The 12,875-nt window shown below is 54.2% G+C and overlaps 1 protein-coding gene across 6 annotated transcripts; it reads right to left on the minus strand.

Moving 5' to 3' along the window:
- Window positions 1-4,386: 4,386 nt before the first annotated feature.
- POLL (DNA polymerase lambda) lies at window positions 4,387-12,870 on the minus strand. 6 transcript variants are annotated; one of them, XM_019636308.1, is made up of 10 exons: window positions 12,803-12,870; window positions 12,466-12,581; window positions 11,827-11,952; window positions 10,805-11,099; window positions 10,460-10,616; window positions 9,772-10,089; window positions 8,837-9,010; window positions 8,081-8,209; window positions 5,922-6,090; window positions 4,387-5,497 (listed from the first exon to the last, which is right to left on the minus strand). In XM_019636308.1, exons 3-10 carry the CDS (start codon window positions 11,939-11,941, stop codon window positions 5,133-5,135), a joined length of 1,722 nt encoding a protein of 573 aa, XP_019491853.1. In that variant the 5' UTR covers window positions 11,942-11,952; window positions 12,466-12,581; window positions 12,803-12,870; the 3' UTR covers window positions 4,387-5,132. The 6 variants fall into 6 exon arrangements, with proteins under 6 accessions (XP_019491853.1, XP_019491851.1, XP_019491852.1 ...); XM_019636306.1 differs by having other exon boundaries at window positions 12,462-12,581; window positions 12,803-12,866; XM_019636307.1 differs by lacking the exon at window positions 12,466-12,581 and having other exon boundaries at window positions 12,803-12,853.
- Between the last annotated feature and the right edge of the window lie 5 nt (window positions 12,871-12,875).

Genomic DNA, 12,875 nt, shown 5'->3' on the forward strand with positions numbered 1-12,875 from the left:
GTTCAGCATCTTAGCTGTAGAGGGCAGTGTCACTGGCCCTCATATGTGGGATCCGAACTGGGGCCCTCTGGCGTCCCAAGCCAGCTCTTAAACAATGCGCCGCTCGGCCGGCCCGAAAGTGCAGCTTTTAAAGGGCTCATGTGATTAGATTAGGCCCACCCAGATAATTCTCCTTTTGCCATGTAAGGTAACAACTACAGCAGTATCACCTCATCATAGTTGAAGACTCCACCCACACTCAAAAGGAAGGGGGTTCTACAAGGGCAAGGGTCACTGGGGGTCTTTTTTAGAAACCTGCCCACCACACCTAGCCGTCATGGTGAGGTGGAAGCACCCTCATTCCTAGTTCCAGACCCCCTCACTTCTGTGAGGCCTTGGGCCAGTCAGCTCCCATTTCTGGCCCTCAGTGGCCTTCTCTGTAAAATGGAGTAAGGGGCAAAATGAGATCTAAAATCCCTTCCAGATCTTACACATTAATTGTGATTCAAGAAGACAGGGAATTTGGGTCCTTTGGATGAGGAGGCCCCACTGCCCAGAGAAGAGCAGGACTGCATTACCCTCCCAGCAACACCCTCCTGCAGGCCTTTGAAGGGGCCTTACCAAGGAAGAGCAGTAGTTGAGACAGTCAAACAGCACAGCCAAGGTACCCAGTGTAAGGGGCCCAGCCACCTGCTGGGCTGGGCTGTGGAGAAGCAGAGACCATGGGCATTTGCGAGGCCCCACAGACAATGATGGGTCCCCTCTGGAGTCTGCACAGGGCAAGGTGGTCTGCACCTAGTTGGTGGGGGAGTGGGGCAAAGACCAAGTCAGGTGGGCAACCAATCCCTTCCCCTCCCTCTCAACTCAAGCTGGCCTTCAAAAATCAATCTCCCAAATCCATCCTGTCTGCCCCCAGTCCTGGCCTCTGGGTCTCCAAAAGGGCCCTTTCAGGCTCTTCCTGCCCCTCCCTCCCAGCCCTAGCTGGGCAGGGGTAGTTGACCCCATCTTCCTGGACCAGCTGGGCTGACGCTGCCCAAGGAGGGGTGGGGGCGCCTTAGGAGCCTCTCATATGGGAGCCCCAATCACCCCCACTCCCATCCCCAGGGTAACAGCAGCCTCTCCTCCCAGGCTCCCCCCATCCCTCTCCAGGCGCCACTTTCTGTTCTGTGTGCAAGCTCCCCTTCAGGGTCCCCATCCCCCAGGCTCCCACCAAGGCTTGGCAGAGGGGCTGGAAGGAGACCCTCCCCAACTCCATCCAAGCGCGGGAGCTGGGTAAGAGGCGGGGAAATGAATATTAATTTATCATGATTAGGCAAATCCGGCAGGGAGAGCCGATTCCGGAGGAGGCTAAAAAGATGAATTTCAGCAATAAAATTAAATAAGGACGGACGGGCGGCCCCTCCTCCCTCCTGCTTTGCTGATCTCTCTCTTTCTTACAATTTATGAGGCCAATTATGAAGATGAGGTTGGAAGTTCCTGGAACTTCACTAAATGCAAACGGCGGTCCCTGCTGTTCCCATCAAATTAATTAACCGCGCGCTATTGATGGCCGCTCAAGGCTGACGCAGGCGGCCCGCCCTGCGGCCGCCTCCATGGACACAGGACCCGGAGTCCAGAGCCTAGCCGGGGCTCCACCACCTTCTGCAGGCCCTGCCCAGCACCACAGGGGACTCCAGGGTCCCTCCTTCCAGCCCCCAGGCCCTGCCTGAGCCCTTGACAATATAAGGGCATGCACACAGAGCTCTAGATAGATGGACCGCATACCCAAATACAATATCATGAATATACACCACACATATAGAGCCTGGAATGCACATGAAGCACACAAGAAAATGAACAGACAGACACGGTGACAGCCCAGCACAGACAGTGGGGCGGAGGGGGTCTCCCTGTGGGAGGAACACTACATCTGGAGCCCTGGGCCTGCTCTCCCAGGCCAGGCCCAAGTCCAGTGGAGCCAAGGGCCAGGCAGAGGTTCCACTGCCACTCAAGCAAGGAGCAGTGGACCCTCACCTGGTGCCTGTACCATGAGTGGTCCCTCCGTATCCGTGGGGGATTGGTTCCAGGAGCCCCATGGATAGCAAAATCCACAGGTGCTCAAGTCCCGTATATAAAACGGTATAGTATTTGCATATAACTTACACACATCCTCTGTATACTTTAAATCAACTCTAGATTACCTCGTAATACCACAAGTGCGGCCTGGCTGGAGACACAACTCTGGCTCAGGGACAGAGTGACAACAGCTGGGCTAGGGGCAGGAGGCAGGTTTGTGATGCCCTTCTCCTCCTCCTCAGCACCAGGTGATGATCGGGTGGTTGTTTTGGGGTGCTCAGTTGCTGGATAGGGTGCCAGTTCCCACCAGGGCTCTGAAATTCAGTCTCCCTGTCCAGCAGGATGGGGCACTAGGCTGAAAACCAGGTTCAGGCTTGGAAGTGGCTGGGGAACCCCCTAACCATTCTTTGCTTAGTGTGAACTCAGAAAACCACCCCCTCCTCCAACTGGGCAGCCTTTCTCAAGACACAGAAATCCATCAGCTCCTTTCCCGGGTTCCTGTGTCAGATTGAGCAGCGAAGAGGATGCCACCCCCAGGATGGGTCTCTCTGGAGGGTGTGGGCACTCTCCCTTTGTATCCCACGATTTCCTGTTGCCTTGCCAGGAGGTGGAACCGGGAGTTTGTATGGTCTGAAGGCAGTCTGGAATTCTGAGTCTCCTGGAGGAAGGGAAGTGGCAAGGATGGGGGCTCCTGGTTTCAGACACAGAAGTCTGCACCATCACTCCCCATGGCTCTGGGGACTTTGTGTGTGTACGAAGGGGTTAACTGGCCAAGTTACCACAAGATCCTCTGGTTCCCTCTTCTCCTAGCCCTGGAGGCCCAGTCCTTTGGGCCTGGAGAGGGTGCTGAGAAGGCTGGGGGCACTGAAGTCGGAAGCGGAAGGATAGAAGCAATGGCCAAGATTGGACCCTGACACCCCAGGCTTTGGGCTTCTGCCAACTCTGACCCTTGCTGGGGTTGGTGGCGGGCACTGAGGGCCCAGTCTACAGTAGCGCTAGCAGACCTGGGGGACTGCAAAAGCAGTCCAGGAGCCCAGGGATTTCCCAGCTTCTCTCGTCCACTCCAGGCCCTGGGCAGCCACACTTCCCTGGGAGTAGCTTTGAGGGAGAGGCTCAACCCTCACAGAGGCTTCTGGGCTTTTGACGGGACTGTTTCTGGGTGATTCTGAGCTGTGAAAGGGGCCCTGACTCCATGGGCTTTTGGTTCCTTCTCTGGATGACCCATGTAGACAAGGACCCATGGCTTGGACCCCCGGGTTCTGACCTCGTTGGGGGTCCACTCTAAGGCTGCTGAGATCCCCTGAATGAAACCAGGTCAACCAAGGCCAGCTCTGGGACTCTGCAACTTACGGTCAGAGACGCAGGACTCAGCAGCCACCCCCACCCTGCCTCACAGCTAGTGCACTCAGATTTGAGACCATCTTGGCTCCCGAGCTCCCCTCATGCTCCACCTCAAAATCCCCCATGTCACAGGGACTCTTGAGGCCCCTTGGTGCTCCTCCAAGACACCTTCTCCTCCCTCTGTGCCCACTGTTCTTCATACTTGGGATGCCCTCTACTCCCTTTACCAAATTCTCCATTCTGCAAGGTCCAGCCTCTGAAAACCATCTTCATGCCACTAGCTGGACTTGCTCCTTCCTATCTGCTGTCAAACTAAGCCCCTCAGCTTGACCTGGTCCTCTGCCAGCCCAGCCTTCTCCTGACTCCTGGCATACAGCAGCCCCTCTAAAGCAGGCTCCTCAGTTACCCCAGAGCCTGTCTACCCTTCTCAAATAGGCTCTTTCCCTGCCAACCTGCCCCCTCCCCCGCTTCTAGGATGCCCTCCCTGACTGCCTCAGCCCTGTCAGGAGCACACAGGTCACCATTTAGTTGTTCCTAAAGTGTCTTGCCACCTTTGTTCATGTCCCCAGATAGCCTGTTCTAGGGCCTGGCCCACAGATGTTTATGGGTAGACAGGAGCTCCTAAATGCCTGACTTCATGAATTTTCCTTTTTTTTTTTTTTTAAAGATTTTATTGGGGAATTGGGGAAGGGGAACAGACAAGTTGCTGTCCTTTTGTTCTTAAGTCTAGCTGTGGAGGACGTTGCTTCACTGGCCCAAGTTGGCACCATCATTGCGCTCTTCCCGGATGAGGCAAATCAGTCACCGGCTTCTGGACGGCCGCTCACTGCGGCTGCTGGCTGCTCACGCTGGCTGCTGGCTACACACGGTAGCCCATGGCAACCCACTGCCACAGGGGCTGCAGCCTATGCTGTTGCCGGCGACTCATGGCAGCCGAGCTCCAGGTTGAGCTGTTGTTGAGCATCTTAGCTGTGGAGGGCAGTGTCACTGGCCCTCATATGTGGGATCCAAACCGGGGCCCTCTCGCGTCCCAAGCCAGCTCTTAACCATCGCGCCACTCGGCCGGCCCATGAATTTTCCCTTTTAATGTCCACCTGTCCCCTTGAGTTCAGGAGCTGACTCAGGGCTGACCTGGTGGAGAGCAGTTAACTTGCCGTTCTGGGTTCCCATCTCCGCCCTGCCTGGGTGGAAGAAGGCAAGGGCTGCAGCAGCTCACAGACACTAGGCAGGTTGAATGTCAAATGCAGTTTACTGGGCCTCTGGGCCTTCAGATGCTGTCCTCACCGAGTTTGTGCACCCCCTCCCAACACCTCCAACTGCACAGGAAGCGGGGTGGGTGGAGGGAGTACATGGAGTGGCTCCTTCTCCTGCTCCAAAGGGTCTTAGGTGATGCTGGGCCACAGCTGCTTGCCTCTCCCTCTACAGTCCCCCATCCCACCTCCAGCAGCTAGACCCTCCTCAAGGTAGAGAAGAGGGGATGCCTGGGCCTTCAGCACAGGAAGCTGGCTTCAAACCAGCCATCTGTTCCTGCTCAAAATGGGGCAAGGGGCCATGTGCAACACTGTGGTAGAAGGGAGAGCAGCCTACTATTGGGGAGGGCTGGGAAGACCGTGGGATCTGGGGTGGTCCTTTCCCTCAGGCCCACGGAGCTGGTGGTTGAAGTAGTGAGGTCCAGCCAGCTGAGGCTAGAGGGGAGTACTGGATGGCCAGGTCGGGCAGCTGGTCCAGCTGGGTGCCATCTTCACCTCAGCCATGGGTCACCAGTCCCGCTCAGCTGGTTCTCGGTAGGGGAGGTCTAAGAGCCTGAAGACATCCTTCTCGGTAGGGGTGGGAAGCACTCGGCCAGATGCCACCTTGATGCCGTGGGTGTCCCGCACCACAGCTGTGCTGAGGGCATGCTCCGACAAGCTCATGCCCTTGGTCTTGGCCAGAGCTCGCATGGAGCGGTTGAAGTGGGCAGAGCCGGTGAAATAGAGCAGGGCACAGGCGAACTCGCCGTAGGGCACAACGATGATGTCCAGTCGTCGGTGCCGCCGCCCCGGCCCTGGGAGCCGGCACACGCCCAAGTACTTCTGCTGCTGGCCATTGTCCTCCTGGCTCACCAAGTCATCCGTCAGGAACCCTGGCCCAACAAAGGGGGGGCTGCTGAGAGGGCCAGGAGCCAGGCCCTGGGCCACCCCAACCTCTCAGGTCTCTCCTGGTCAGCCTGGGTCCTCTAGTCCTCCTTCACCCATTTACTTGCCCTCTCTGGGCCTGCCTCCTTACCTGTACAATGTGTATAGAAATTCCTCCCATCCCCCACAGTGTCACAGAAAGATCAGATGAGACACTCAACTCACAGGTGGTACTGAGCACCTATGTGTGGTGTGGGGGCTGTTGCATCTCTTCCCTGAAATGGCTCTGCCACAGGTGGGATTCTCACAAAGCTACCGTCCCCTGCTTCCTGCCTAGAGATTACAACTTTGAGGTTCTCCCTCCTGGAGGCCGCCCAGCTCTGCCCTGCCCTGCCCCCTGCCAACCTGCTCACCCAGAGATGGAGCTCATACCTCGCTGCCGAAGGCTGTCAAGGAGGCGACTGAAGATGCCCTGGTGAGACCGGCCATCCGGGTGAGTGAGCAGCACGTCCACATCCCCACAGGTTGCCTTCCCCCGTAGGTAGGAACCACACGTCACACACAGCAGCCCAGGATTCAAGGCCTGAGCCGATTCCCGGACCTGGAAAGAGCAGTGAGGGGCTGTGGCAGCACGAGGGCCTTCCCTGACCTACACTCTCAGCTTATCCCCCAAGCCAAACCCTGGATGCATGATAAAAGCCTGAGGGATTGAGCCCCAGGGGACACAGGCACCCTGGGGAGTGGCAGTTCTCTAGCTTGCCTGGGACAGGAGAGAACACTCTCACACCATGGGCAGGCGGCAGCCTGAGGAGAGATATAAGATACATACTCTGATTCTGAGCGAAAGCACTGGCTTTGCCCTCTCGAGCTTTCAGAGCAGAGAAACACCTTCTCTTGGCTCCTGTACCAACCCCTGCGCCAGGTCTATGAAACTCCACTTAGGACAAGGGGCCAGGTGGCTGGAAGCCCTCAGCCAGGTCTCAACGGCCCCAGGTATCTATGGATTTGGAGTTAAAGGCAGAGAGTGTGAATTGGGGCTTGAGGACTGAACAGGTGGCTGGCAGGGTGCTCCAGGCCCAAGCCCGGGGGTGATGGGGGCCCAGAAACATAACTACACCTGCGAAAAGGAAAGGAAAGAAAGCAAAGAGGGAGGCAATTCTGAGCCAATGCCTTCGTCCTTACTTGGAGGAACGGGGCTCAGTGGGGCGGGAGCTGTGACAGAGGGGACTGTCAGCTGAAGGGTCATCCCTCATTAAGGGGGATAAGCCCATTAGCCTCCACCCCAGACACTGAGGCCTTTCATATGCAGATGGTCTTTCCACCTCCACCCCAGGATACTGAGATTTCTGAGGCCCTGGATACCCTCAGCCAAGACACCTCAATTCTCCTGACAAGCTCTCTGCTAATCCCCTCACTCCCTTCCTGAGCCTCCCAAGAGGATGGGAGGAGACCTAGGATGAGTAATCCTATCAAAAAGTCCCAAGGCTTTCCCAAGCCCTTCAATGGGGGGAGGCAGGCCAGGTGGGTAGGGGGGCTGGAGGCTCACTGGGGCATTCTCCTTGCCTGGATACCGTGGCTGATTGACAATGTCATCACTAGCACCAAGGCTTGGTGATGCATGAACAAAAGGACCTGTTTATCCAGAGTCCTGTGGCATAGAGTAGAGTAGAGCTGGAGGCTGATTTCAACTAAGCTGTCCATGGAATTTCTGTGGAGTCCTACCCTCTCAAAATCCTGGACCAAAGTGAGCAAACCTTGCCCATAGCAACCAGCCCTTAATCCTAACACCAACTGAACAAGTGATACATCCAACCCTAAATGTACCCTAGTCTCTCTCTAATCTAGGTTTTATATGAACTTGATCCCTAACCCAACTCTAAACCAAACCCTAATCTTGGCCAAACCTTATTTCTAGGACGACCACAAATCTTAACTAAAAGCATGCAACACTAAGAAAACCCTACTGCTAATTCAGGCCAAACCTTAACTCACCTCTTGATCTACCTTCCTTCTACCCCCAAACTTAACCCTATAGCACTACGCTTCTTCACTAACTCTAACCCAAACCCTAAACCAGCCTTGGGTGAGCTTCAGAGGGTCCATACATCTGGAAAGAGATATAAAACTTTGTACATTTGTACAACTTTTGGAGAGAAAGAGTCCATAGTTTTCACCATGTTCTTAAAGAAGTGTATGAACCAAAAAACAAGAACCTTTGCCCTGACCCACCCTAACCTAGCCAATTCAAACCCCAGTATCCCTAAATTCTGACTATAATCCATCTCTAATCTAACTCTAACGTGAACCCAGTCCTAACACCATTCTAGCATCTAAGCCAATCAGCCTGACCAATAATAAGAACCCTAATCCAGGGAGCTGGTATTACAGCCCTTCCCTACCAAAGCCACCCACCCCTGCCCTGGCCCCATAGCTTCTTGCTTTTTCCGCACTGGTCCCAACCTCTGGTGGCCCACAGCTGCTTCGGCCTGTTGGACTCCCCAGCTGGGGGATCAGGAGTTCTTGGCTTTGAGCCAAGCCCTGAACTTATAGCAGGGCCTGGCTCTCCTCACTTCTCCGAGACGCCTGCTTACTGTCTGCTCGATCTCTGTAGCCTCCTCCCTGGGCATGCGTTCCAGAAAGTCATCGTAATGCTTCAGGCCGATGGCCTGCTGGGTAGTCAGGGAGGCCTGATTGTGGATGTCTTCTAAGGTCCGGTAACCCTGCAAAAAGGAAGCCAGAGGTGTGTGTGTGTGTGTGTGTGTGTGTGTGTGTGTGTGTGTGTGTGTGGTGGGGGGTGGGCGGGGAGGGGGCAGGGTATGAGGATCCAGGACCAATGAAGAGGCAGTGAATGAACACACACATGGCTTCCATCACCCCAGACTCCAAGGAAGACCTGAGGTAGGACCAACCCCAGGAGCAGTTGGGTCTCAGTCACAACCCCAGGAGCAGTCAATGGGATTCAGGAAAGGCAGAGGGCATGGAAGACATGCCCCAATCCTAAAATATTGGTTCACGATTCCATCAGTCTGGGGGTGATTCCGGGCACAGCCAGGTTTGGGAACCACTGCTCTGGATACTCAGCCTTGAGGCCTGGTCTCTTCAGAAAGGCCTTTGCTGCTCTGGGAGACACAGAAACATACTGCTGGTCTCTGCCTATACCAAGAGTAATGCCTCAAGTATGCCAAGCACCAGGGCAGTTCTGGGAGCTGGGAGAGGGGTCTAGATGGGCCTTGGACCCCTTGAGAAATGGTCTCCCTATAGTCTGGGTTCATTCCCATCAGAGTACACAGTAAGACAACTAAGGGTCAGGAGCTCTGAGGCACAGCGAAACTCAAGTGGGGGCTGACCTGATGGTACCACATCTGGGCAGTCTTGGACCCAGCTCCCCAGATGTTGGAGAAGAGTTCCAAGACAGGCACGCTATCGCTGATGTGGTCCAGCTTCCGCAGATGTCCGCTGTCCAGGATCTCTACAATCTTCTCGGCCATCCGCTTCCCAATTCCGGGGATACTGTAGGCTTCCTGGAAGTGGGGGAGGCGGAGGCAGGAAAGAAAAATGAGAAGAGGGGTAGAGCCAGCAGGTGGGGAAGCTGACTCCTTTAGCAGATTTCTGAAATAAAAGCCAGCCTAGCCACTTGGCAACTGATGGCTGTGTAAAGCTTGGGCACAACTGAAGATGAGAAGTTTGGATGGAATGGGCAGGTTAACTTGTCTTTTGGTTCCTAGAGGGATGGAGATCCGCACAGGAAGTAGAGAAAGGGCAATAATGATGATACTAGTCACCATCATCATCACAACAGTGACAGCTAACGTTTACTGAGGACTTACTGTGTACCAGGTCCTGTACTACTGGGATCATCTCATTTAGTCCTCACAGAAAACAGAATTTGTTAGTCTTAGTCCCCTTTTACTGGTGAGGAAACTGACACTCAAGGTTTTAAGTAACTTGCCTAAAGTCACACAATTAGTGAAGCTGGAAATCAGAATTCAAACCTTGTATTGTTGGCCTCCAGAGTCTAAACGTTTTTTTAAAAAACTTTTCATTACAAAAAAAAAATCCAAAGTAGAGAGAACAGTGTAACAAACCCCCACGTACCCATTGCCCAGCTCCTATAATTATCAGGATTTTGCCAATTTGCTTTCACCCATCTCCCATTTTTTCCCCCTTTGTGCAAGTCCTAGACATCATAAAATCTTAAGCACTCCACCTGATCCCCACTTGTGACTAGTGCCTCCACCCACCTCTAGCCAGTAGACCACACCCCCATACCCGGCCCTGGTACCTGGTAGGAGGTGACAGGTTTGTGGAAGCTCTTGAGGGCATTGATGGCCTTGGCATAGCCCAGGGCCCTCCACTTGTCTCCCTGAACACTGTAGGCTTTGGCCAGCACTTCCAGCTTCTCTGTGATGTGGGGGTTGTAGTTGGTAGCCTTCTGGCTCGAAGGCTGTGCACAGACCCACTTATCCAGGCCCTCAGGGGCTGGAATAGGCTCACCATCTCCCTCAAGAGGGGTGGGGTAGCGGCCACTGATCAGGGCTTCCAGATCAGCTGCGCTAACCTGGGTCTCTTCCCCGTCACTGGTTTCATCATCAGAGCCGGGCTTGAGGTAGGGAAGAAGAGACAATAAATTCATGCCCCCCATGAATGCTCCTCGAAATTGGGGATTGTGTCCTAGTCAGACCTAAGAATGAGGCTGGGTCGTCTGCATCAAACTTGGATCTCCTGAAGTGTGGGGCTGTGTTCCATTTGATTTTCCCAGGTCCCCGCCCTAGTATGCCCAGTAGCATATGGCAGATATGGCCTAGGCAAATGCAAGAATGATGAGTGCTGGGAAGAGCTAAATGGCTTCACAATAAAGAAGTCCTCCTCTCCCAGGGGCCCTGGACTTTCTGAACAACCACCAGGCTCTCCCTGTTTCTGTGATCTACTTTTCAAGGAAAGGGAACTGGGGGTGCTATGAGGCTCCTGACCTGGGCTTGGGTGCTTGATGCTTCTTCTGCCTTCTGGGGAGGAGATACAGGTCTGATGGGAGGAGGGGGAGGAGAGAGGACTGTCTTGAGCAGACCCTCACAGCCTCCAGGAGAAGAGTTTTGGTCTGCCTTACTGAGCTGTGGTTGGTCCAGGTACCTGCAGGGATGGTGACGGGAGGTTAGGACACCAAAGGTCTCGTCCCATCCTGCTCCAATCCTTCTCTACGCTGCAATCTTGGTTTTCTATGTGTTTAATTAAGACAATGAGAGTCATTTTTAATAAGCCAAAGAGAGAGCTCAAGATGCTGCCAGGAATCAGTTGAGGAAACACTGGGACCAGCCCACCTGTTGGGGATGAAGATGTTGAATCCTGCCGTGTCCACCAGCCTTCTCTCCTGCAGGCACAAGCTCAGCCAGGCTGACTTTACCAGCTGAGCACCTGGGGGCAGCTGGGGCAGTCTAAGGAGGCGGAGGGCTCGCTCACAGTCCATGTCTTCATCCACCACAATATGAGTGACTCCTGGGGCCTGGGCAGGGCATACCTGGCCACCATGCTGGACAATCTGCTTCTCAAAGAGTTCTGCCCGGGCTCGCCCAATGCCAGTGGGCACAACATGGGCCCGCAGGGAGCTCAGCCACTCTGTGGAGGGGACATCCAGATGCCTATTGTCATAACTTTCACATATGATCCAAATAAACCCCTTATAGTATCTTACCCCCAAACAATCATTTTCCTTCTATCCAGACAGCCTGTGTTCTGGGGATTCTACCTTAAGCATACAGTTTATTTCTTCAGGGGCAATCTCTTGATGTAAGGGGCAAGGATTTTGATATGTCCTGTTGCCTCGTGTAAATGAGAACATTGTCTGGCACGTTGTAGGCATCCTCTAAATCACTTTAATCATTTATTCTTTCAACAAATATTAATAGACACCTACTGTGTACCAGGTACAAGGCACATGTCTTGCCATTATAGGCCTCACATTCTAATAGATTGCCCCCTCCCACCAATATAAGCTTTTGCTCTCCATTTGTCAATTTGGCTGCAAAATATCTTATACGTCTGGGGACCTGAAAGGGATTTCTCGTCCCCCCACACTCCCAACTGCAGGCAACCTCCTGGAAAGCAAAGGATTCTGCTGGTCATTTCCTTAGGGACCAGGGAGTGTCTTCGGATTGATGGAGGTCTCAGAGTGGAGTAAAAGAAAACACAAGTGGCCTGTTGAAGACTGGGGACCAAACCTAGTGCAAGGCAGGTACAGGCCCAGGGTGGGCAGTGTCAACTCTAATATCTTATTCTGACCGTGAACAATATAGGGAGTCTGAAGGTTTAAGTAGATGAGGGTTCTGAGACTGGGTCCACTCACCTCCTGTTCCTTCTCCTTCTTCCCTCTTGGGAATCTTTGCAAGTGCTTTTGATGATGGATTGGCATGAATTTTCTTTCGCTTGGGAAATGCCTTCAAGATGCCCCCAGGGTCCATTGAGTTATGGCCTGTTTGAAGGTTGATCAGGGTGGCTGTCATGTGGAAACCCAGAGTTGAGGTTCCCTAACCCCTTTGCCTATGGAGGTTGGGTCTCTACTTACCAGGCCTTGGAGGCAGTAGCCCAGCCCCCCCCCAGGGTCACCCAAACCCCAAGTGAACATCAGTGGTTTGGCCTAGATCTACACTCACCAGCCTTTCAAAGTCAGAGTATTGGGGAAATGAGGAAAGAATGGGACGATTGGGAGTACTTTGGAGGGGTATGAAACGATATCATTCCTCAGAGGGGTTGCTCTCAAGATTCAGTGCAGTGTCTGCCGGGCCACATCCCAAAAGGCTTTATACTAAAAGGGAATGCCAGGCTAGGAAATGGCGCTACACCTTTAGGAAGGACGGGCTCTCAGGAAGAGCGGGGACTGTGGTAAATCTGCACATCAACTCCACATACTCTTTCTCAAACCCACAGAGGAAAACATGGGGTGGGGTGGGGTGGGGGGAGTTAGAGGGTAACGCCCTGCACCTGCCCTGGTCGCAGGCCTCTCGGCATGAGGGTGCGCAGCCTCCCAGCTGCGGGGAGATGGGGTACGGCCGCAGCAGCTGTGGAGCGACTTCCGGGATTGGGGGAGTCTCGGTCTCACAGCTGGAGATGGAGAAGACTCCGGGCAGGTGTGGGGCACCCTCCTGCGTACGCAGCTGGCGCGTGTTCTGGCCTCCCAGCTGGGGGCCAGAGGAGGGCTGGCGCGTCCAGACCCTGCCCAAAGAACCCCCTCCCCACTCCCCGGATTCGATCCGGAGTAGGGTTAACTTCAGGCTCATCAAACCAACAAGGGGACGGGCAAAAGTAAACTACTACCTACTTACCAGGGCAGCCAATGAGAGCGGACCAAGGGTGTAAGAAGGGAAAAGGGAGGGCAAATGACCAGAACAATTTCCG

The sequence above is a fragment of the Hipposideros armiger genome, unplaced genomic scaffold (assembly GCF_001890085.2).
Source record: "Hipposideros armiger isolate ML-2016 unplaced genomic scaffold, ASM189008v1 scaffold_28, whole genome shotgun sequence".
Classification (NCBI taxonomy): Eukaryota; Metazoa; Chordata; class Mammalia; order Chiroptera; family Hipposideridae; genus Hipposideros; species Hipposideros armiger.

What these genes read in the sequence shown, in the direction of transcription:
- POLL (XM_019636305.1), bottom strand. Translation starts at nt 12,757, where the DNA reads ATGAGCCTGAAGTTAACCCTACTCCGGATCGAATCCGGGGAGTGGGGA. An exon ending in AGAAGGAGAAGGAACAGGAG is followed by an intron (nt 11,100 to 11,826) that starts GTGAGTGGACCC and finishes TCCCCTCCACAG; the next exon opens with AGTGGCTGAGCTCCCTGCGG. An exon ending in CATCAAGCACCCAAGCCCAG is followed by an intron (nt 10,090 to 10,459) that starts GTCAGGAGCCTC and finishes CCCTACCTCAAG; the next exon opens with CCCGGCTCTGATGATGAAAC.